Below are 24762 nucleotides of genomic sequence, written 5' to 3'. Positions count from 1 at the left end.
CACAGTTTTATGTATAGTTCTCTTTTTCTGTCTTAAATACATGGAAATGCTGATTTATTTGGTATTAAGTTTAGAATAAATAAAATTCTAAAAGAATTCATTTGTAGTTTTAGAGAAAGTGGTTTCAGACAAGTAATGAAAATGGAAGCCAGATTTTCAAGGATTAAAGTGTATATGAGAGGAGAGGAATCCCAAGGAGTGAATGTATACAGTTTTGCCCCACCCTCTACGCCTTTGGTTGAAAAGAAAGATAAAGAATAATTGTTTGAGGAGATGGTATGGTCTAGGAAGGTAGTTGAGAAGGTGATGAGGAGGTGATGTTCAAGGTTGCCATCTTCTGTAGAAGACAGTAAGTGGTGAAGTCAAGGGCATATGTAGAGAGAGGTTTTCCTTGATAAGAAGAAAAATCACCTTAGAAGTCAGAATGGTCATGGGGGCCAAAGATGAGAGAGTGGACAATGATGTCATAGGACTTCAAGATAAAGAGAAGGAATTCACATTAGATGACCTCAATATTCAATGATTCAGGTCAGATTCTACCAACTCCTTCTGCTAGTTTCTATATTCTTATCTCTATTCCTAACTCAAATATATCTCTCCAGCCTGTTATAAACCCTGGACCATCTACCATCTTCCTTCTTCATTCACACCACTACATTTATGAATACCATTGAAGGAGTTTGTACAACTATACCAAGTGAATTCACTACAAACTCATGTGAAATATTTGAGTCATTTTATCATTTCTTGACTTATTAACCCATTTCCTTTAGCATTTGTTCTGACCCTTCTCTTTTCATTCCCCTATTCTCCTAATCCCACCCCCCCCACTCAATCCCATTCAATATTTTTTGTTTTTTATTGTTTTTTTTTTAATGAGAATATTCAAAACTATCCATCTAAAAGTGCAGTGGATAGAGTGCTGGTCCTGGAGTTAGGAAGACTTGAATGCAAATCTGACCTGAGACATTCACTGGCTGTGTGACCTTGGACAATTCACTAACCTTGTTTGCCTCAGTTTCTTCATTGTATAAAATAAGTTGGAGAAGGAAATTATAAACCTCTCTAGTATCTTTGCTAAGAAAAATCCCAGAAGAGACATGAAGAGTTGGACATGACAGAAAAAAAAATAACCAAAAATCCATCCAAAGTCCTTCCATCTCACTAGATATCTCAATGTCTTCACCTACTCTCTCTTCCTTTGCTCCAGACTCCTTTCTCCTCCAGGAGTTTACTTCTTTCGTCTTCAATCTCTGTTGGCTTTAAATAAACTTTGATCTACTCCATTCTTAAAAAATCTTCATTTAACTCTGCCATCCCCTTAAGCTACTGTATTATATCTCTCCTCCATCGTGCTGCCAAAATCACTACTTCCATAGTTTCACTGCCTACTCCATTCTCTACTCTCTGTCTTCTGGCTTCCTAACTCCTGGAATTGCTCTCCCAAGGATTACAAACCCACCTTTAACAGCTAAATGCAGCAGTCTTTTCTCTGCCTCCATCTTTCTTGACCTCTTAGTAGCTTTTGAAGTATTAAGCATACTCTCTTCCTGCTCCCCTGCTTCTGCTTCTTGACTGATGCTTCTTGCCACATTCCCTTCTGGGCTTTCTTCTTTATGTTATATCCATGTATATGATACATACAAAGCTAGATAGACATGCAAACATGTGTACATATACGTGGTAAAATAAATAATAGTTGAACAAGCCTAGGGGAGTATATTATTTATATTAATATGTAAATAAAATATATAGTACATAGATATATTTATATACAAATATTATTTCTACTTAAATCGATGTCATTACTATATAAATAAATTACATACTATATATTCATTATTTTTATGTATGCGTGTGTCCCCTTGTTGACCTCATTGGTGCTTGTTCAGTTATTACCTATCTACAGATGACTCTCATCTCTGTCTAGCTTTGACCAATCTCCTAACGTCTAGTTCCATGTCACTAATTGCCTTCTAGCCCAATTTCCTCCAAGATGATTTCCCAAATTTAACATGTATGAAACTGAACTCTTCTTCACCAAACCTGCTTTTCCAGATTGTTCCCTGCTCAGACTTTTGACCTCAAGGTTACCCTTCTTCCTTTTCCCTCACTTCCAATATCCAGGCAATTACCATATTCTCCTGATTCAACCTCTCTAGTATCCCTTGCTTCTATTCTGTTTTTTCCATCAATACAGATTCCACCCTAGTCCAGGCTCTCATCACTTCTCCTCTGTGTTATTATAATATCAACCTTTGCATTTTTCTGCCCACTTTCACGCTCTCCTCTCTCCAATTTCATCTCCCACACAGCTGACAAAATCATCTTCCTGAAGAGTGGTCCGGCTATGTTACTCCCTTACTCAAAAACCATCATTACTTCTAAAAATGCAAACTCCATAGTCTGGTATTTAAAACCTTTTGAAATCTGTCTCCTAGCAACCTTTTCATCCTGATTCCATACATTCATTCATTCATTCCCCTTCAGGAATGCTACAGTTCCACCAGACTGGGATGTGTTGGTCCCAAACCAAACACCTCATCTCCAGTCTTTCTGTATTCATATGGTTCATCCCCATGTCTGAAATATACTCCCTCATCTCTATCAGGACTCTTGTCTCCCTTCAGGATTCAGCTTAGGAACCATCACTTCAGTGAAATCTTTCCACAGTTTCCCTTTTTGCCCTTCTCCCCACTTACTATTACTCCTTCCTCAAATTATCCTGCTTGTATCTTCTTGTATCTTCTCCTGGTAAAAATCTGTTGTTTTTGTCTTTGTAATTCCTGTGTCTTATACTGGACAAGTTTAATACCTTTTTTGGGGTGCTGACACGAATTAACCAAATATAGATTGCAGAGCATTTAAGACTGGTTGGGGCAATTGAGACATCAAGTACAGATTACTTTTTTTCTGAGATTTGGTGATGAGGAGAGACTATTAGTTTAAGAAAGTAACTGAATCAAAGGAAAATTTGATAAATGGAGAGTTAAGGCTATGTGGAGAGGGATTGAAAGTAGATGGGAAATGGGATAATTTCTAAAACAGGTTGGTCTGAGTTTAGAGAGAAATTCAGATTAATTTATAAAACAACAGAGGTATGTTAAAATACAAAACAGAATTTAAGAGGAATGATTTATCATGAAAAATGGCTCAAAGGAACATTTAGGAAATATAGAATATTGAAATAGAGAAATTGATAATAACAGATAAGTGGGAACCAATGAAAAAAGAACACAGAGACAAAAATATGTTTGGAAATTTAATTTTTTACTCCTTTTTCTTGTTTTGAAAAATGTCAACTTTTAAGATTTTTCTTTCTGTTTGATGAGAAAAGTTTTCAAAGACTAAAAGAAGGAAAAAATAAAGCCACTGAATATTTTGGGGTAATGTCTGAATTATTTTAAAAAATTATGTGTAGAATTAATTATGTTCTTTTTCTTAAAGGTGAGAAGTATAATTATTGTGTGCCTTAGTAATTTCATGTGTTTGGATCTTAGTTAATATTTTCCCTTGTAATTGTTATATTTTGAAAGTATTTTACATTAGACTTAACCCAATCCTTTTTGTATGTTTGTGATTTATAAAGTCAGAGTTCATGTTAAAAACAGTAGTAATTATGGCCTTTGCAAATGTCTTAACTTTGGGAACGTAAAAGAAAGAGAAAAAAGAATAATTTTGATCAACTAACATGTCACTAAAAAATTAAAATACTAGAAAACCCAACCTTATTCCAGTGTAGTAAACAATCTGTGTGAGAGCTTAAATGACAGAAAATAAATTTGAATATCAGATTTAAATTGTGCTATAATGTTTTATTTTTCCTTGGTGAATGCTGTCCCAATTAAAGAAAAAATTAAGTAGTTCTAAAATTTAGAGGAGTTATAATAGAACCATTTCTCATTTCCTCCTTACTTATTGTGGTTTTTATAGTTAAAATAAATGATTAGCCTTCCTTCCATATGACCATGGTGATTTCTTTTTTTTTTTAATTTAAATTATTTAGTCAATTTAGATTATTATTCCTTGGTTACAAGAATCATATTCTTTCCTGCCCTCCCCCCTTCCCATAGCTGATGCGCAATTCCACTGGGTATTACATGTGTCCTTGATCAGAACCTATTTCCATGTTGGTGGTATTTGCACTAGGATGATCGTTTAGAGTCTACATCCCCAATCATATCCCCTCGACCCATGTAATGAAGCAGTTGTTTTTCCTTCTGTGTTTCTATTCCCAAAGTTTTTCCTCTGGATGTGGATAATGCTCTTTCTCATACATCCCTTCAGGTTGCTCATGATCACTGCATTGCCACTAATGGAGAAGTCCATTACATTCGATTGTACCACAGTGTATCAGTCTCTGTGTACAATGTTCTGGTTCTGCTCCTTTCACTCTGCATCACTTCCTGGAGGTCATTCCAGTTCACATGAAATCCCTCCAGTTTATTATTCCTTTGAGCACAATAGTATTCCATCACCAACATATACCACAATTTGTTCAGCCATTCCCCAATGGAAGGGAATCCCCTCATTTTCCAATTTTTTCCCACCACAAAGAGGGCAGCTATGAATATTCTTGTACAAGTCTTTTTCCTTATGATGTCTTTGGGGTACAAACCCAGCAGTTCTATGGCAGGATCAAAGGGCAGACAGTCTTTTAGTGCCCTTTGGGCATAGTTCTAAATTGCCCTCCAGAAGACCATGGTGATTTTTTTTTAAAAATATATTTTATTTGATCATTTCCAAGCATTATTCGTTAAAGACATAGATCATTTTCTTTCCCCCCCCCCACCCCCCATAGCCGATGCGTAAGTCCACTGGGCATTAGATGTTTTCTTGATTTGAACCCATTGCTTTGTTGATAGTATTTGCATTAGAGTGTTCATTTAGAGTCTATCCTCTGTCATGTCCCCTCAACCTCTGTATTCAGGCAGTTGCTTTTTCTCGGTGTTTCCACTCCCATAGTTTATCCTTTGCTTATGAATGGTGTTTTTTTCTCCTGGATCCCTGCAAGTTGTTCAGGGACATTACACCACTACTAATGGAGAAGTCCATTACGTTCGATTATACCACAGTGTATTAGTCTCTGTGTACAATGTTCTCCTGGTTCTGCTCCTCTCGCTCTGCATCACTTCCTGGAGGTTGTTCCAGTCTCCATAGAACTTCTCCACTTTATTATTCCTTTTAGCACAATAGTACTCCATCACCAACATATACCACAGTTTGTTCAGCCATTCCCCAATTGATGGGCATCCCCTCGTTTTCCAGTTTTGGGCCACCACAAAGAGCGCAGCTATGAATATTTTTGTACAAGTCTTTGTGTCCATTATCTCTTTGGGGTACAGACCCAGCAGTGCTATGGCTGGGTCAAAGGGTAGATATTCTTTTGTCACCCTTTGGGCATAGTTCCAAATTGCCCTCCAGAATGGTTGGATCAGTTCACAACTCCACCAGCAATGAATTAATGTCCCTGCTTTGCCACATCCCCTCCAGCATTCATTACTTTCCTTTGCTGTTATGTTAGCCAATCTGCTAGGTGTGAGGTGATACCTCAGAGTTGTTTTGATTTGCATCTCTCTGATTATAAGAGATGTAGAACACTTCTTCATGTGCTTGTTAATAGTTTTGATTTCTTTATCTGAGAACTGCCTATCCATTTCCCTTGCCCATTTATCAATTGGAGAATGGCTTGATTTTTTGTACAATTGATTTAGCTCATTATAAATATGAGTAATTAAACCTTTGTCAGAGGTTTCTATGAAGATTTTTTCCCAATTTGTTGTTTCCCTTCTGATTTTAGTTATATTGGTTTTGTTTGTACAAAAGCTTTTTAGTTTGATGTAGTCAAAATTATTTATTTTACATTTTGTGATTCTTTCTATATCTTGCTTGGTTTTAAAGCCTTTCCCCTCCCAAAGGTCTGACATGTATACTATTCTGTGTTTACCCAATTTACTTATGGTTTCCTTCTTTAGACCATGGTGATTTCTAACAAACTCTTCTGCCCTTGCCAACCATGATAGCATAGTTTCAAACTTTTTAAAAGAAGTACTAAATGTACCCTAAATTGAAATTCTTACTGGGTGAATTTAGGTTATAGTGTTTAGATAATTAGAATGAATGGAAAAGTAGTTTAATCTCGAGAATTCTTAGGAGCTTTCTTTAATGATAAATCCTGAATGTGGATTTTAGGAAATAGCATCAATAAAGAATAAAAGTTAAAACTTAAATTCTGTTATTTGGGATTTTAGAGTCATGGTTAGAAAAGATTTCAGAAGCCATCTAACTCAGCCCTTTCCTCTTTCCCTTCCTCCTTCCCCAATTGTACAGATGAGGAAACCTAGACCTAGGAAGCTAAATTAATTGCCTAAATTAACACAGCTAATATTTGAACCCAAGTATTTCCACTCTAAGTCCTGTACCCTTTGCCCAATCTACTATTTTTGAAATAGAAAATAGAAAACACTTTAAAGTGACAACTCTTGAGTTATTACACTTACCATTTCTTTCAAAGTAAAATATTTTTAATTCATTGGCAAACCCTTATAACAAAAAGACTTGTGCTCTTATTTATTGGAATTAGAGAAGTGGGTATGGTTGGGGAAGAGGGCAAGGAGTAGTGGGGAAGTGAGACCAAGGACTTTGTTGTCTTTGGCATGTTTATGTATATATTCTCAATGTCATTCTATCCATGGCTTTCTTACAGGTGGATGAAAGCCAAACTGGAGAACCTGGGTGGCTTGGAGGGGAATTAAAAGGAAAGACGGGATGGTTTCCAGCAAACTATGCAGAGAAAATCCCAGAAAATGAGATCCCCACCCCTCTGAAACCAGCAGCTGACTCTGCACCTCTGCCCGCACCTAAACTTGCTTTACATGAAACCCCAACTCCTGTGACAGCAACCTCATCAGAATCATCTACAACTTCCAATAACTGGGCAGATTTTAGCTCCACGTATGTGTGGTATTATTCTTTTTTATAGTTCAAATCCTATTAAGTATCAATTTCCATCCATTTCAGTCCCTCCTATTTGGACCTCTCAGAGAAAAAGCTCACTAGATTGCTTCTATCCTGAATGTCTTTTGGTGTTTTCAATTTATTTATTAACATTTATTGACTTGTATGTGAAGGCACTAGGTTAGAGCCTAGGAAAGCAAAGATAAAAATGATAGAACTCCTGCCCTAAAGTGCAAGAAAGTTGTGGATGACATATTAAAATCTACGAGGTGATAACATTTTAGTCATCTTTGGGTGAGTGGCAGTTACATAGTAAGAATCTTAATATCTTTGCTCCTGCTAAAACAGATGTATGTTTCCTAATAATCTCGTAACACTGAAGCCAGTCAACAATTATTTATAGCCATTTCCTGTATCTAAGTAGCACCAATTGTTGATATAGATGCAGAAATGAAATTTAGTGGTTGGAGCAAGATACAAAGCTGTTTCCTGTAAGTTCCTCTGAGCCTTCCTTGGTTCTCTTCGAGTGTACAGTAGAATGAAATCCTGAGTGTCATCAAATGATGCTAATTCTCAGGTCTTGGTTGTGAAGAATTGGCCTTCAAGCTGTAAGGATTATTTATGAACTTTAAGGATGGCAAAAGATGGTCGAGAAGGAGCTTGTTGTGAAGGAGGAAGGTGTTGAATGGTTGCCTTATTCAGAGCGTTTTGGTTTTTTAACAATCCATTGAAGAGCCCTTATTATAGTGCCACAATTCAGCTTTTTCGATTGCTTAAAAAATGGTACTTGAGGGGGCAGCTGGGTAGCTCAGTGAATTGAAAGCCAGTCCTAGAGATGGGAGGTCCTAGGTTCAAATCTGGCCTCAGCTGTGTGACCCTGGGCAAGTCACTTGACCCCCATTGCCTAGCCCTCACCACTCTTCTGCCTTGGAGCCAATACACAGTATTGACTCCAAGACAGAAGGTGAGGGTTTAAAAAAAATGGTACTTGAGTAAAAAATAAAATCGCCAGTGAGATGATACAAGAACTATGAGCAAGTAATCCAAGGTCCATAATGAAAGATGATCTATTGGCACGTATTAATTGTTGAGAGGGCTATTTTTTCTTTTCTAGGTGGCCAACAAACACTAATGAAAAGCCAGAAACAGATAATTGGGATGCATGGGCAACTCAGCCTTCTCTTACTGTTCCAAGTGCAGGGCAGTTAAGGCAAAGATCTGCCTTTACCCCAGCTACTGTGACGGGCTCGTCGCCATCTCCTGTTTTGGGCCAGGTAAATAGCAACATGCCTGGGTGTGAATGACTGAAACATCTTCCACAAATACGTATCGGTATTATTGAACAGAAGTGAACCTACCTAATACTATGTAACCCAGGATACAGTGTGGAGAATCCCAACCAGGAAGAACTAGGTTATAGGGCGGAAGCTCTATTTTGTTTGTAAATGTCAGGACTTCCTCCTCTGTGGCTTCTGGCGTCCTTCTTGCCTCTAGATTTTTCAACAGAGGACAAATGCTGATTCTGCAGAAAAGGTCATTTCCTGCCTAAAAAAAAGAGATGAGCCAGCAATTTTGAAAAGAGGACTCAGCTGTTCTTTAGGCTAGTTTGTTGTTTTTTTTTGCACGCTGTGGGAGGGTGATGTAGTTCACACACAGCCTATATTAGGGAAGATGAAAGCAGGAAGGCAAAGGCTACACCCAAGGTAACTCGGTGCCATCTGTATTTACTGAGTGGCTGCTTGGCACAAAGCACTGTGGTAGTCAGGGCGGACGATTAAAAGAAGGTCAAGTGAGACATAGCAGCTGCCTCGGACGAGCTTATGGTCTCAGCAAGGAAAGAAGATACACAGAATGAGCCGTCATCCAAGACATACGTAGCATCTTAATGAGAGGGGCAGAACTCAGATGCCAAAAGTCTAGAGTAGGGAGGCACTGCTTTAGCTGGGATGACCAAGAAGGACTTCACCAAGAAGATGGAATTTGAGTTGAGCCTTGAAAGAATGATTTACATAATGGTAGCCAGAAGGTCAAGATGTAGAAGGAGGATCTTCTAGGCATCCTAGAGTTAAGATATGGAGGTGGGAAAGCACCAGGGATAGTCACTAATCCAATTTGGCTGTATAATAAGCTGAGCTACGACTAAGTGGGAAGCCATCTGGGTATAGAGAACCACAAAGAATACCTTTTAATGTTTTTATAACTTTTTAAAATAAAAATTAGTGCTACCCGCTGTGTGAATCCTGGGCAAAGCTCTTAACTTCTCTGAAGCTTCATCCTTTCTTGTGAAGATGGCATGAGGATAATAATATCATAACAGTTCATAGAGATAACATATAAAAGTTCTTTTCAAATCTTAAACCAATGTATCAATTTGAGCAATGGCTGTTATTGTTATTTGAATATTTTTTTTAATGCCAGAAATTTTTGTTTTCTTTGCAATATGGAAATTTTGTGATGTCAAGAATGGCCCCATTTATTAAGAGTAAATGCTTTCAGGTAGTGAGTAAAAACAGGAAGTGGGTGTGATTTGTTTTTTTTTAAGATTTTTTCAAGATTTGCAAATTCTTTGTCATGGCTCTGGGTGTAGACAATGGCAACGATGATGATGATGATGATGATGATGATGATGATGATGATGATGATGATGATGATGATGATGAAGAAGAAGAAGAAGAAGAAGAAGATATAGTATTTTTATTATATTGTAAAGTTTGCAAAATGTTTTACGTTTGTTAGCTCAGCCTCATAATAACCCTGTGAGGAAGATGCTGCTATTAGATCTATTTTCCATATGTATGTACAAAGCATGTTGTAAACCCTGAAGCGCTGTTCTATTAGGCATTGTCCTTCTTATTGTAAGAAAACTAGGTTTTAAAAATGCCACATAAGCCACATGGTTTTTAGGAAGAAATGATTGGGCAATAGTCACATGCTACTGAGTGAAAAGTATGGGATTTGGTAATTACGGAGTCATTGGTGACTTTTGAGAAGAGAGATTAATTTAAGTGGTGGGGAATCCAGAAGTCATATTATAAGAGATGAAATGAAGTAGATGGTGAGGAAGTGAAGGCAATAAGCAAATGTAGGCTATTTCTTCTAAAAGTTTAGTTGGTAGAAGGAAGCAAAGGAAGAAGTGTTGGCTTCAAGGGGATAGAAGGTTAAGGGAGGAGTTTTGGTGGGTTGCTATTTTTACTTTTTATTAGACTTAGAGAACTAAATGTACTGGTAGCCAGAAGGGAAAGAAACAATGGAGTAAGAGAGTGAGGACAGAAGAGATGGAAGGGATAATCCAAGAAGGATCTAGACAAGAGCTCAATAATTTGACAACAACCTTTCAATTTTGTTGAAATTTTGAAAATTTTATTTCAATTAAACATCCATTTTGGAAGCACTACACTTGGTGGAAAGCATTGTAATAGACAGCCCCTGCTCCCTCCCCTTAAAGCAGCATTTCTTATCCATTTTTAGTAGTCTATTAAAATCTATGCACCCCTCCTCGGTGTAATGTTTATTGCCTACCTCCATAACTGAAGTAAATGCTAAATCTATTAGAGCTTAGTGAAAATAAAGATGAAATTTTTTCCTTATCCAGGTTCACCAACTTCCTGAAATGTATTCATGGACCCCAAGTTAGAACTCCCCCCTAAAAGAGATGATAGTTTTGCAGTAGCTGTTTCCATTTTTTTTTGAGGTGCCCTTTGCACAATGTGCCAGGTTTACCATACAGAAAGGTCAGCATGGTTGAAATGACTAAAAACCTAGTAATGCATAGTAAACTTTAAGAAAAGGGAAGTGCAGGGGGTGGGGGGGGGAATGTTAGACTGCAAAGAAGCTGGAGAGGCAACTCAATGAGAGTGATTAAAAGTGGAAGGTAAGGAAGTTGTGATCAGAAAGGAGAGGGTCCTAATTCACTCTCTTGGAGCTGAAATAATTTTACCTCTAGATTTGCCTACTCCAGGGTGACTGAAGTCCAGTGAAGGTAATTGAGGAGGTTCAGACACTCACAGATTTATAAGTCATCTGACACTGAAGTTAAACCAAGTTTCAGAATTTTTATTTAATGTGGTATGAATTCTTGAACTCTGTCACACCCTTGTTTATGTACAAGCACAAGAACATTTTCCAAAGCCATATAGAAATTATTTTTATATCATCTACCATTTATTTGTTTCCTTTTTTTGAAGAAATCTTACATTTTTTTATTGATACAGTAAAGCAGTTTGGGGGTTTTATTCAATAGTCAGTATAATAAATGCCACTAATTTCATTTATCATTTCATCCACAAGCATTTATTAAGCATTTCCTATGTGCCAGGCACTCTGTAAGGGGCTGGGGATACAAAGAAAAGTTTGAGGGAAAAGACAAGTTCTCTTTTGGACATAATGAAGTTGTATTGCCTATTCAAAATTCAAAAGAGGTAGTTGATGTGGGACTGAAGCTCAGAAAAGAGACTAGGGCTGGTTACATAGATAAGCATAAAGAAGCTACTTAAATCCACCAGAGCTTATGAGATCACCCAGTGAAAAGAATATAAAGAAAGAAGGAAAAGAGGCCCAGGATGGAATCTTATAGCTAGGGGGCATGATATGGATAATGAGCAAACAAAAGAGACAAAGAAGAAGTAGTCAGACTGGTAGGAGAACTAAGGGGGAGCATTAGAATCCAGAGAAGAGAAAGTATTCAAAAAGACAGAGTGCTCTATGGAGTCAAATACTGTAGAGAGATCAAGAAGCATGGCTATTGCTCAGTCATGTCTGACTCTTTTTGAGCCCATTTGGTATTTTCTTGTCAAAGATACTGGAGTGGTTTGCTATTCCTTCTCTAGCTCATTTTATAGCTTAGAAAACTGACTGAGAAAAGATCCTTGGACTTGGCAATTAAGAGATGGCAATAACTTTGGAGAGAACACTTTCAGTTGAGTGATAAAGTTGAAATTCAAAATGCAAAGGGGTGAAGGAATCATTGAGAAAATGGGAAATTGACCCCTTGGAATTTGAGAAAGGTACAAGATGGGATAATTGCTACAGGTGATGGAAGGGTGAATTGTTTTATTTTTAATGATAGAGGCAATGTGGACATATCTGTAGGCTACAGAATAGAAGTAGAAGCTTGCATTTGGTCACTATTTCTCATATCTTTATGACAAAAGAATCCCCATTTAAGAGAACAATGAAAGTTATCAGAAGCGAAATTCTTCAGAAAACTAATACAAAAATAAAACTGTCAAGACCTATACTTAGTTCTTGATTAATACCATTTCAGCTGAACTCTTTATGTATGTTATGATCCTGCTGAAAAGTTGTTTGTCAGACATTACTTTCTTTGTCTCTGTTTTTTTGGGAGGAGTTTGTAACAAACAATTTTTTAACCAAAGACCCCTTTATATTGTTCCATGTAAGGGTGAAAAGGTAGAGGGGCTACAAGCACAAGCTTTGTACCCATGGAGAGCCAAAAAGGACAACCATTTAAATTTCAACAAAAATGATGTCATCACAGTCCTGGAACAGCAAGATATGTGGTGGTTTGGAGAAGTTCAAGGTCAAAAGGGTTGGTTCCCAAAGTCTTATGTGAAGCTCATTTCAGGACCCATAAGGAAATCATCAAGGTATTTGTGATCCTCATTTACTTTTATCAGAAGAAACAAAACAACTGTGCTTTGAAAAGAGAGGGACTTTGGTGAGATCCAAGATTACTGGGGTTGGACTCTAAAGAACCCTAAGTTCTGCTTCCCATCTCTGATACTTACTACGTACTTGAACCAGAGCAAATCACTCTCTTGGCTTCCCTTTCCTGACTCTATAAAATAAGGGTGTTGTATGAAGTCATTGTTGAGGTCCCTTCCCTCTTCATAGTCTGATATGCCATTCTCATTTGGAAGTGTCTTTTCAGGAACTGCTTTGCTTCTTTCACAGTTCAGATGAATGGTACAACTAGGACTATTTTCAATCCCTTTATAAACTACTACAGTTTTCTTTAAATTTAATATAATATGGATAAACTTAATACAGTGCATTTAAATATGCAAATACTTTCATAGCCCAAGCACCCTTTTGTACCATTTTGAGGGGCAATAAAAACTTCCTTCAATTTGATGGCTATTTCCTCCAACCATCAGAGCATTCTAAAAATCTAATTCCTCTAGAGTGGGGAAAGTCTACTTCAAGGCATGGGAGCAAGATGTCCATTCAGTTTTCTTTGAAGAATACAACAAAAAAGTATGTGAAAAAATAATTCCTCTGATAATGATAATTATGTTTTACTTTAGTACAGTGGAGAGAATCTTCTCTTCCTTTTGGAATATTTATATAACACAATCCCACCAAGACCTTTGTTTAGTTCAAATTAACATCAAGCTGTCATGGTCAGGAAAAAGGTAGTGGTCACTGAGTTTTGTAGATATAGATTATTAATTTTAATAAATCAAAAAATTTTTTAATTTAAGAAATTGACTTTTGTTAGCTTTTTTTGAATTTCAAACTAAATTAGACTATACATATGGCAAACCTACTAAAAATCCAAATATCCCAAATAACATATTAATAAAAACTAAAACATTAACTAATCATTGCATCTCCGAGACATGGAGGGAGTTTGTCCAGTAGAATGATTTTTATCAGAGTTAAGTACTTTTCTAGTTAGAAAACTCCCTCTACCAATGCAGCTTAGCAACTTGTCTTAAGATTTATGGTCTTAGAGTTTCCTGAGACTTACTAAGTCTTTTTAAGACTTATTAGCTTATTAAGCGACTTGGTCAGAGTTACCTAGTCATGTATCAAAGAGAGCACTTGAACCCAGATCTCCCTTACTCCTGAACCAGTTCTTCATTCAGTCAAGTATATCATGTACCTCTCTTAAGTGTCATTATTTGCAATTAAATTTGACTTTCAGTTTAAATTATGTTTTTCCAAGTTTTAAGTGGTATTATTTGAGTGGTATTCATTTGTGTACATACTTTGGCTACAGTAGAAATTAATATATCTCCATATTTTTCTCTTCTTAAGCATGGATTCAGGTTCTTCAGAAAGTCCTGCTGTTCTAAAGAGAGTAGCATCACCAGCAGCTAAACTTTCGATACCAGGAGAAGGTAAGAAATTGAACCAAATACTATTTTAAAAGATTAGTAAGATGGGAGGAGGGGAGGGAAAGAACATGAATCATGTAACCATGGAAAAAATGTTCTTATTTAATCAATACAATAAAATAAAATATTAGTAAGATAATATAATAGAACCAATAAACATGCTCTAAAAGTTTTCAGATTTTAAATGTCCCATATTAGTTTATATTAGCTAATTTTCATGGTAAAATGGAATTTTAGCTATTTGGAAGAAATCATAGTAGTTTATGAAGAGATTGAAAATAGTCCTAGAATATAGCATTCCATCTGTAGTGCAAAAGAGGCAGGAGCAGTTCCTGAAGAGACACTTCCAAATTGGAATGGCATTTATGGAAAGAGAACAGATGCCAAAGGGGAAGAACAAAAACATGGGTCTTTCATTGCCCCTACTACCACAGAAAACATTAGGCTGGTGTCTCAGACATGGAGCAGGATGCTTAAAGTTACTCAGGGGTCAACTTATAGAAGAGTTTCTAGACTAAGAACTAACTTGGTACTAATAGCAGATAACCCTGTCACCAGTGAGGTGAGGCAGTGGCTAGTCTAGCCAGTGAATTGACTGTATTTTCTGAATTGCATAATGAGGAATGAGGGGTAGGGAGCAAAGAAACTTCACATTGGCTCTACTGTAACATAAAAGTGTCTGGGACATCTGGAATGGAGGAGCTGTCAGGTCTCTCTATCAGTTAAGCCTGAGGGCTGGTGTTAACCATTCAAACCAGGTTTCATTGGTTCATATCATGGAAACCTAAAAATATTTGAAAAAGTCTCTTAAGCTCTACTTTGTGGACAAGATGGAGATATGAAGACCAGACCGAAGACTAGATTAATTATTGACTAGTTGAATGACTGTGCCCCAAAAGTAGTTATTAATAACAAGATCAACATAAAAAAACATTTAACGAGGAGTGCCAGCCTTGTGTTTTTGGTCCTGGATTTTTTTTTTATCATTTTTATCAATGACTTATGTAATGGCATAGATGGCCTGCTGATTGAATAGGAAGATCAATCCATTTTCCAGTAATTAGTAAGTAACTACTCTGTACCTGACTCAAAAGTTGGGAACCTGGATAGCTAATATATTAGATGGCAGAATTGGGAATCAAGAATATCTAGATAGGCTGGACCATTAGGCTAAATCTAACAAGGTGAATTTGATAGGAATAAATAATAAGTTCTTACACTAGGGTTAAAAAAATCAGGTTCATATTGTGCTATACGAAATGATAAACAGATTGATTGCAGAAAAAGCTGGAAAGATGTACATTAACTGATGCAGATTAAAATAAGCAGAACCATTATACATAGTAATAACAATATTGCACAATGATCAACTGTGTAAGACTTAGCTACTGTCAGTCACAGTCCTGAAGGACTTAGGACAAAGAATGCTATCCACCTCCAGAGAAAGAGCCATTGGAGTCAGGCGCAGATATAAACATACTATTTTTCACATTAATTTATTTACAGTTTTATTTTGGAGTTTTGATTTTATATGAATATTTTCTTACAACAATGACCAATATGGAAGTATGTTTTGTATGATAATACTTGTGTAATCAAGATCAAACTGGTTACCATATCCTGGAGAGGGGAGGGAAGAGAAGGAGAGAGACCATTTGGATCTTATAATTTTGGAAAATGTTCTTGCTCCTTGTCCAATGTCAAGGTCTTCCAAGCTTAATACTCTTTTTTGCCCTGGTTCAAAGCTCCAGGTTCCAGTCACTTAACTACAATTGCCTAGCCCTTATTGCTCTTTTGCCTTGGAACTAATACTTAGCATCAATTCTAAAATTAAAGGAAAGGGTTAAAAAAGTGTGACATAGTACAGATATATATGTGACATAGTACACAGTACCAGCTAAGATAGTGGAGAAGGAGGCAGAAGTACATACAGCTTACTTCCCTCCTTATCCCCCAACAACTACTTCAATAGACCTAGAAAAGCATCAAACTAACTCTTAATTGAGAAATCCAAGGAAAAGTCACTGTGAATCATTTTTCTGGTCCAGTTCTGCTTAGAGGGAAACAGAACTTTTTGCATACTGTAAATAGAATTCAATGAAGAGGGCAGCACATCAGACCTTCTAACAAGGGAACTAAACTGGAACTTGGAGCTTTGAACCAGGGCAAAAAAGAGTATTAAGCTTGGAAGACCTTGACATTGGACAAGGAGCAAGAATAGATGCCAACTGACAGTTCTGTGGTTTATACCCTAAGAGCTAGAACTCAGATCTAGTGGAGACTGAAAAAGAGACCTGAGACTGTCTAATACTAGACTGTAGTAGACAACTACTATATGGCACTGCCCAGGAATGAGGCCTCTGTTTTATTCCCCAGCCTGGTCTGGAACTTGTAGCTACAAAGCTAGAATAGCTACTTAGATGAAAGGAGAGTCTGTAGTTTTGCACCCCTGAGAGCCTTGAGGAATGTAGCTATCAAGACCTGGAAAGAGCAGAATGAGAATTCAAAATAAGAACAAGCAACAGTCAGGGCGTTCCCTCCAGATGATCCTAGCCCTAACACAAAATCCTAATTCAAGAATAAGGCTGAGAGAATGAGTGAGTGAACTAAAAAGAATCTCACCAAAAAAAAAATAACAATCTGTTGTAAAAAGATAACAATCTGTTGCTAACAGGGATGCAGAAGATACATACCAGAGCAGGAGATTTATTTCAAACCACTTACAAGCAAAGTCTCAAAGTAAAAAAGAACCAATACCCAAGTTCAACTAGAATTCCTGGGGGAAATGAAACTGGGTTTTAAAATGATGTTCTAAATTATTTTAAGAGGTGAAATGGAAAAGAACTGAGAACCACTGAGGAAAAGGTTTAAAGAGAATTTGTAGGTTAGCAGAAAAGATACAAAACTGTAACCAAGCCACAGGCGCTTGTAAATTAGAATGGACAAAATGGAAATGAATGACCATGAGACAACTAATAATATTAAAACAACGTTGAAAATTAGGAAAAATGGAAAATATAATTTGTATTAAAAACAACTGAAGTAGAAAACAGAACAAGGAGAGATAACTTAAGTCATTGCTGTTTGTTAAAGCCATGAGCACCCCTCCCCAAAGAGTCTAGACATGATATTTCAAGAAATCATGAATAAAAATCACCTCTTAAAATGAGAGAGAAATAGAAAAATTGAATTTACAGGTCATAAACTCTCACAACATCATAACCAAAACCAAATCTTTCAGGTCAAAGAAAAAATACTATAAGCAACAAGGAGAATACTAAACAACCACAGTCAGATTCACACAAGATTTAGCATCCACCATGTTAAAGGAGTAGAGAACTTGGAATGTAATATTCCAGAACCCAAATGATGTTGGCTTATAACCAACAATAGCCAAAGTGAGTCTAATCCTACAGGGAAAAAAATCTTTAAAGAAATATAGGACTTCTAAGCATTATTGATGAAAAGACTAGAACTGAGTAGAAACTTTTAAATATGAAAACAAAATTCAAGAGAAATATAAAAAGAATAACATGGATAAACAATCAAAAGAAACTCTAAAGAAGGTTCTCATGGAGGGCAATGATATGAGTCCCCTTAGAACCTTAGATATCATAGAGAGAATCTTGTAAGACAGAGAGCCTGGAAGTGGTTTTGTTATATTTTGATGATCTTAAAAAATAAAGGTAAGGGAGGAGGAAAGGAAAATACTTAGGGGAAAAGTGAAAGAAGAATAATGAAAGTTATAATGCATACTTAGGTATACAAATTATAAAACTATTTTTAAAAGAATAAAGGAGTAGAGGGAGTGGATACCATTAGACCTTCACTTTCATCTGAACTGGTCAAAGGAGGATAAAATATACATATATATAGAATTGGGTGCAAAAGTACAATATTCAACATGGAAATAGGAGGAAATGGAGCAAGGATATGGGAGAAGTTAAGAAAGAGATTAGATTTAGAAAGTGGTAAGCAATTAGCAAAACAAGCTTTAAGCATCACAGAGCGTAGAGAGGTTGAAGAATAAAGAAAGGGAAAGAACCTGTGATTGAGCTTCTGATGAGACAGAGAGAGACAGAGACAGAGACATGAGAGGCAGGAAAGTGGAAGCAGATTGCATAAAGCATAGAGCAATGGTACTGAATATATTCAGTCTCACCAGCCTCTTTAAAGGCAAGGAGGGAAGCCAAAAGGACAAAATGTAAGAGAAAGAGGGGGAAAGTAATATGCAGTTAATTATCATAATTATTAAAATGAATGAGAGGAACTCATCCATAAAATGGAAGAGCATTGTAGCATGGGTTAGGAAGCACAATGTTGTTTATGAGAAGTAATATTTGAAATGTAAAGATTTATGCAGTGATAAAATAAAGGCCTGGAGAAAAACCTATTATGCATCAACTGAAGAAAAATGGCAGGACTAGCAATAATAATCTCAGAAAAGGAGGCAAAAATAAACTTGATTAAAAGAGACAAGCAAGGGAAGCCACATAATGCTAAAAAGTACCATAGATGATGAATTAATTTCCATACTTAAGATATGTGCGCCAAATGCCCTGGCATTTAAATAAATTAATTGAAAAGTTAAATATGTCACACAGAGAAATAAACAGTAAAAATTTTTTAATTAAATGTTCATTCAGATATATACAAATCAAGCAAAAAGAAAAATAATGAAGTTAAGAACCTGAATGGACTTTTTGAAAAGTGAAGTATGATAGACCTCTGGTCATTATTGAAGGGGAGAAATGATTATACCTATTTTTAAAAGTTGCAATTTTACAAAAACCAATAATGTACCAGGGAATTAAAGCCTCACAAATAATTCCAGGGGAACAAAACCATTAAATGTCTTTTAGTAACCAGAGTGAAATGAAACTATTTAATAAAGGACCATTTCAAAAAGGATTAACATTAATTGGAGTATAACTTAACCCTATACGATGTGTAAATACATAATAAATCATAAAAATAATTAGTAATTTCATTAAAGTTCTTTGCAACAATGAGAATGTTTTTTAAAAAAAAAATGATTTAAACCAAGGTATTCCTTAGTGGAAAATTTCTATTTATATATTTTTAACCCATACCTTCTGTCCTAGAATCAGTACTGTGTATTGGTCCCAAGGCAGAAAAGTGTTAAGGATAAGGCAATGGGAGTTAAGTGACTTGCCCAGGATTAGGTAGGTAGGAAGGATTTGAGGCCAAATTTGAACCCAGGACTTCCTGTCTCTAGGGCTGGCTCTCAAATGTATGAAGCCACATAGCAGCCCCTGAAAATTTGTGTTTTAAAACACTGTCTTCAACAAAAAGAGAAAGAATGGGTGAATAAGTTAGGCATGCAGCTTTTAAAAACAAAACAAAACTAGAAAAAAGTCATTAAGAAATCTCCATTAAACACAAAACTATAAATCCTGAAAATCAAAAAAGATTAACAAAAGCAAAAGAAAAAAATCTGTTAATTAAAATTAGGAGCTATTTTAAAACCTCATAAAATAAACACATTTACATATTTGATTTTTAAAAAGAAACATGGAAATCACAACTAATGAAGAAAAAGTAAAAGAAATGGGAAACTAATATGCCTAATTGAATGCTGATAAACTGACAACTTAAGTGAAATAAACGAACGTTTGAATACATTTAAATAGCTACATTAACAGACCAAAAATAGAGGCAAGCCATAAATGAATTCTCAAAGTGGGGTTAGGGACCAAACTAGGACCCGATGGGTTATAAGCAAATTCTATGAAACATTTAAAGAATAGTTAATTCTAGCATCATATAAACTGTTTGGAAATATAGGAAAATAAGTTTTACCCAATTCCTTCTATAAAACAAATATGATCTTGATATATAAAAACTGTATCAGAACACAAAAAGAAAGTTATATAGACTTCAAACCATCAATGAAAGAACATTGTCATTTTTTGGAAGAGGTAATGAAGGTTTAATTAGAGAACCCTAAAAAAATCATGTATAAAATCTATAAATTATAAAATTATAGAATATCTTCATCAAAATTGTAGCGTGTAAAATAAACCCACATAAATTATTAGCATTTCTGTCCAAAGCCAAGGAAGCTTGACAGAAAGAGAGGAGTCTCAACTTACCAAAAATAAGTTCTATATGGATACAATTATAAAATATTGTTTTTACAAAAATAACTGGAAAATATCTTATTATGATAATTGGAAAATGTAATAAATAATTAGAAAATTATTTATTACTCTTGATTCAGCTGAACCAATATAATAAAAATTATAGTACTAGCTAAATTAATTTACTAATTCTGTGCCATACTAATCAAACTAACCAAAGATCATTTTATAAGACAGAAAATGAAATTTATTTAGAAACAAAAGATCAAGAATCTAAAAGAAATAAAGACAAAAAGTAGGAAAGAAGGAGACCTGACCATATCAGGCCTCAAATAATGCTACAAACTAATAATCATCAAACTAATTAGTACCAGTTAAGAAGAAGAGAGAATAACCAGTAGAATACAACATACAGAAGCAAATGAAAACAGTAACATGGTGTATGGTGATCTCAACGACCTCAGCCACTAGGTTAGCAATTTACTATTTGACCCAAACTACTGGGACAACTTGAAGGCAATTGAATATAAACCAATATCTTACTATGTATACCAAGTTAGGCAAAAGTGAAACGTGACTTTGACATAAAAGGTTATATTCACAAATTATAGGATATGGGAGACATTATCTTTCAAATCTTGGGGAGAGACTATAGAAAATAAAATGGACAATTTTTGCATAAACAAAACCAATGCAGTTAAAATTAGAAGTAAACAAAAAACTAGGGGCAAAGATCTTTTATTTTTTAAAACCTTCACCTTCTGTCCCAATACTGTGTATTGGTTCCAAGGCAGAAGAGTGGTAAGGGCTGGGCAATGGGGGTTAAGTGACTTATCCAGGGTCACACAGATGGGAAGTATCTGTGGTCAGATTTGAACCTAGGACCTCCTATCTCTAGGCCTGGCTCTCAATCCACTGAGCTGCCCAGCTGCCCTTGGGTAAAGATTTTTGGAGAAAGAAAAACTTCTGTTAGCACTCTTCAAGCGTGGAACGGGTTGCTTCAAGATTCCGTCTCACTTAAGGTCTTTAAGTAAGGGTTGGATGACCCTGTGCCCAGGATTTTTAAGAAGATATTGTTTTTCAGGTAGGGGGTGAATTAGATGGCCTCTTGAGGTCCAGTCCAGCTTTTGAAATTCTGTGATCCAGTATCTAAAATTCTGTAATCTAATTCTAAATTCATCCAAAATATTTAGTAATCTAAAATTATTCTAAAAGCAACAATGAACTCTCTAAAGAACGAAATTCTGAAACCTCACATAGAAATGATTGATCAAAGCAAAGTACCTTAAAGAGACTTCTGTGGCTATCCATTGTCAACTTATATTTCAACTTACACTGTGGAAGTTCTGAACAAGGGTAGGTAACTGACAGCAACTTTCAGAGTAAATTTGCATTATGAGAAGAATGTTAGGACATCTCAAAGCTAGAATTTTGGAGGTAGCTAAGCTAGATGGACATTTTGATAGAATATTATTCTTTTTTTTTAACCCTTACCTTCCATGTTGGAGTCAATACTGTGTATTGGCTCCAAGGCAGAAGAGTGGTAAGGGCTAGGCAATGGGGGTTAAGTGACTTGCCCAGGGTCACACAGCTGGGAAGTGGCTGAGGCCAGATTTGAACCTAGGATTGAATATTATTCTATAAGAAATGATAAGCTGAAGAGATCTACATGGACCAACGCAGAAGGAAATCAGCAGTACCAGGAGAACGTTGTACACAGTAACAGTAATATTGTATGATGATCAACTGTAAGACTATCTATTCTCAGTAATACAAGGATCTGGGACAATTTTGAAGGACTTCTGACTGGATGCTCTCCACTTCCAGAGAAAGGACTGCTGGAGTCAGATGCAGATCAAAGCATACTGTCCTTCCTATTTGTTTGTTTGCAGTTTTATTTGGGGGTTTGGGTTTTATATGAGTATTCTCTTACAACAGTGACCAAGATGGAAGTATGCTTTGTTTGATAATATCAAATTGCTTACCATCTCTGAGATGGGCGAGTTAAGAAAAGGAGGGAGACAATTTGGAAAACATGTTGAAATGACATGTAATTGGGAAAACGAAATATTTTAAGTACAATTATTTTTTTTAATTGGAAAAAAAGAGAAAACTAGGTAATAAGAAAACCTTTCTCAATGAGTTCAAGCCACCAGGACTATACAAACTACCTTTGGGAGAGGAGGGGTGTAAAAGACCTGACAAATGTGACAAATGTGGGACTCTTAAAATATAACAAAATGGGATAACTGTTCCAGCCCCAGAGAATAAATATTCCAGCCTTCACTAAAGATTAGATGATGGAATTTGCTTACAAAACTCCAGAATATAGTAAAAGGATGGTTTCTGAATATTTGGGGGAAGAATTGATGTTTTAATATAACCAGTATGGCTTCATCACAAACAGGGACTGATTGACTAACCTCAATTCCTTTTTAAATAGAGTTCCAAGACCCCGTTAAAGTTTTGAGATCTTTAAAAAGGTGAACGATTTGCTGAATCTACATTTCAACCAGTCTATTATACTGTCCTTGTGAATAAGTCAGGGATACAGTTTAGATCAAAGTATAGTTTCAATGGATTCATAATTGGTGGAATGATTAGTCTTCTGATAGCCATTAATTTATGTCATCTTGATGGGAGGTCACTAATGGGGTACCCTGAGTATTTGCCCTTGGTTGCCAGTTTTGTTGATCAATCCTTAGACAGGCATTTTGTTATGTGTTATGTGCCAGGCACCACGCTAAACACTGGGGATGCAGACAAAAATGAAAGTCCTTTTTCTCAAAGAGCTTATATTCTCCTGGAGGAGATGATATGTATACCTATGAGTATAAACAGCATATATATATATATATGTATATATATATATATGTATATAATATACTGTAGATTTGGGAGGGAGTGTGCTTACAGCTGGATACAATAGGAAAGGATTCATATAGAAAACGATTTGTAAAGTTTTGAAGAACTGAGTATTGGAAAAAATTCAGGATTTCACGAGGCAGAAGAGAAGAATGAGCACATTCCTGCCTGGAAGACAGTCAGTGCAAAGATCCAGAGATGGGAAACAGTATCATGGATACAGAAGGGTAAGGAGGCCAGAATAGCTGGACTTTGGAATGTGAGAAGAGGGTTTAATTGTCAAACAGAGAAGTTTCTATTAGATCCATGACTCATCCATTGACCTAGATGAAGGCATAGAAAGCAAATGAAGTTTATTCCCAGGAAAGCAAACAGTGGTGGGAGGACCAGGGATCATGACATACAAGAAACTGAGGAGATTTATCCTAGAGAAGAGAAAAGATAGATAGAATACGCTTGCTCTCTTCAAGTATTTGAGGAATCTGTGGAAGATGCCTTAGCCTTGTGGGTCTTGGCCACAGAAAGGAAAACAAGAGCAATGGGGTTGAAGCTACGGAAAGGAATGTTTCAGCCTGATACAGACAAAAATTCTGAATAATGAGAGCTGTCTAAACGTAGTGGGAAAACCCTTCACTGCAGATTTCAAGCCAATGCCGCAGGACCATTTGTTTGCCTCAGTGATGTAGAGGATATTCTTGGCTAGGTATAGAGTAGGCTAGATGGCCCCTAGCCTCACTTCCAGCTTTGATATTTTATAACATCGTAACCCAAGCAGGGGAATGTAGGTCCAAAGAATCCACTGTTGAGCTTCGGTTGTTGATATCAACTGGTTGTCTATATTAATAACTACGCATTGGCCAATTCTCTATGGTGTAACAAAGTTGTAACTACTGTTTATGTATACGTAATGTTTTCTCCACCAAGGAGTAAATATGCTACAAAGACTCCTATTCTCTACACATGTACCAATGAGTATATCTTATGTAGGCTTTTTATTTGTCGTCATTGTGTCAGCATCAGTTAAAAAATGTGGCTCGAAGTCTCTATTTGCATGGTATGTCCTACAATGAACAAATGAGCTAATTACCTGTATTAAAGTTCCATATAACTTTATTAGTTTCCAGAGCTCTTCACTTAGGATACCCAAGTCCATAATATTATAGAATAACCAGGAATTTATCGTACTTAAGTTCTGATTAAGATTCTCTGGAGATTGTATCTTAATTTCTATTATTTATTAAATAAATTAAAAGATGTCTCACCATGTAGCTGTTCCCCTACCAATCAATCCTCAACTGAGCTCAGGAGCCATCCACACCTAAATTCCTAGCCAGAGTGTTCTTTCCTTTCCCCTAATCCCCTTTAAGCTACTTTTCTGATCCCTCTGCCTTGGCAGACTGGGGACCTCTATGGTGTGCCTCCCACAATGAATTTGCACCCCCCACCCATCTTAAGTAGTTTGTTGACTGATAAGTGCCCTGCCTTTGTTCTTAACTCAGTCAAAGTGGTGCTGAATTACAACCTAATTCAGGGAATGGGCTATTTTCAAATTTAATATGAAAATTTCCTCTTTTCAACTTTTATGGCAATCTTAGGGTACCAAGAAAAAAAAGGATGTGGGCTAGTGTTAAGTTTTCACACTTAGGACTTCGTGAAGGCAAAGAGCTTAATGGAAAAGATATGATAAAAAGACTAACAGGGCAGAAAATAGCATAGGATTAATTTTTGTATACTATCAAGGCCAAATTTGGGCA

At 36.1% G+C, this 24762-nt stretch overlaps 1 protein-coding gene across 10 annotated transcripts in view; it reads left to right on the top strand.

Annotated features, from left to right (window-relative positions):
* The window catches only part of ITSN1 (intersectin 1), a 308496-nt gene that overhangs the window by 179950 nt on the left and 103784 nt on the right, over positions 1–24762 (top strand). For all 10 annotated transcript variants that reach the window (XM_056826047.1, XM_056826045.1, XM_056826042.1 and 7 more), the window contains 4 exons: positions 6707–6954; positions 8072–8231; positions 12358–12563; positions 13960–14042. In XM_056826047.1, the coding sequence (XP_056682025.1) occupies positions 6707–6954; positions 8072–8231; positions 12358–12563; positions 13960–14042 (697 nt within the window). The remainder of the gene's footprint in view (positions 1–6706; positions 6955–8071; positions 8232–12357; positions 12564–13959; positions 14043–24762) is intronic.

The sequence above is a fragment of the Monodelphis domestica genome, chromosome 4 (assembly GCF_027887165.1).
Source record: "Monodelphis domestica isolate mMonDom1 chromosome 4, mMonDom1.pri, whole genome shotgun sequence".
NCBI classification, from domain to species: domain Eukaryota; kingdom Metazoa; phylum Chordata; class Mammalia; order Didelphimorphia; family Didelphidae; genus Monodelphis; species Monodelphis domestica.
The sequence above is the reverse complement of the archived record's forward strand: the minus strand, read 5'-3'. Positions and strand labels throughout refer to the sequence as shown.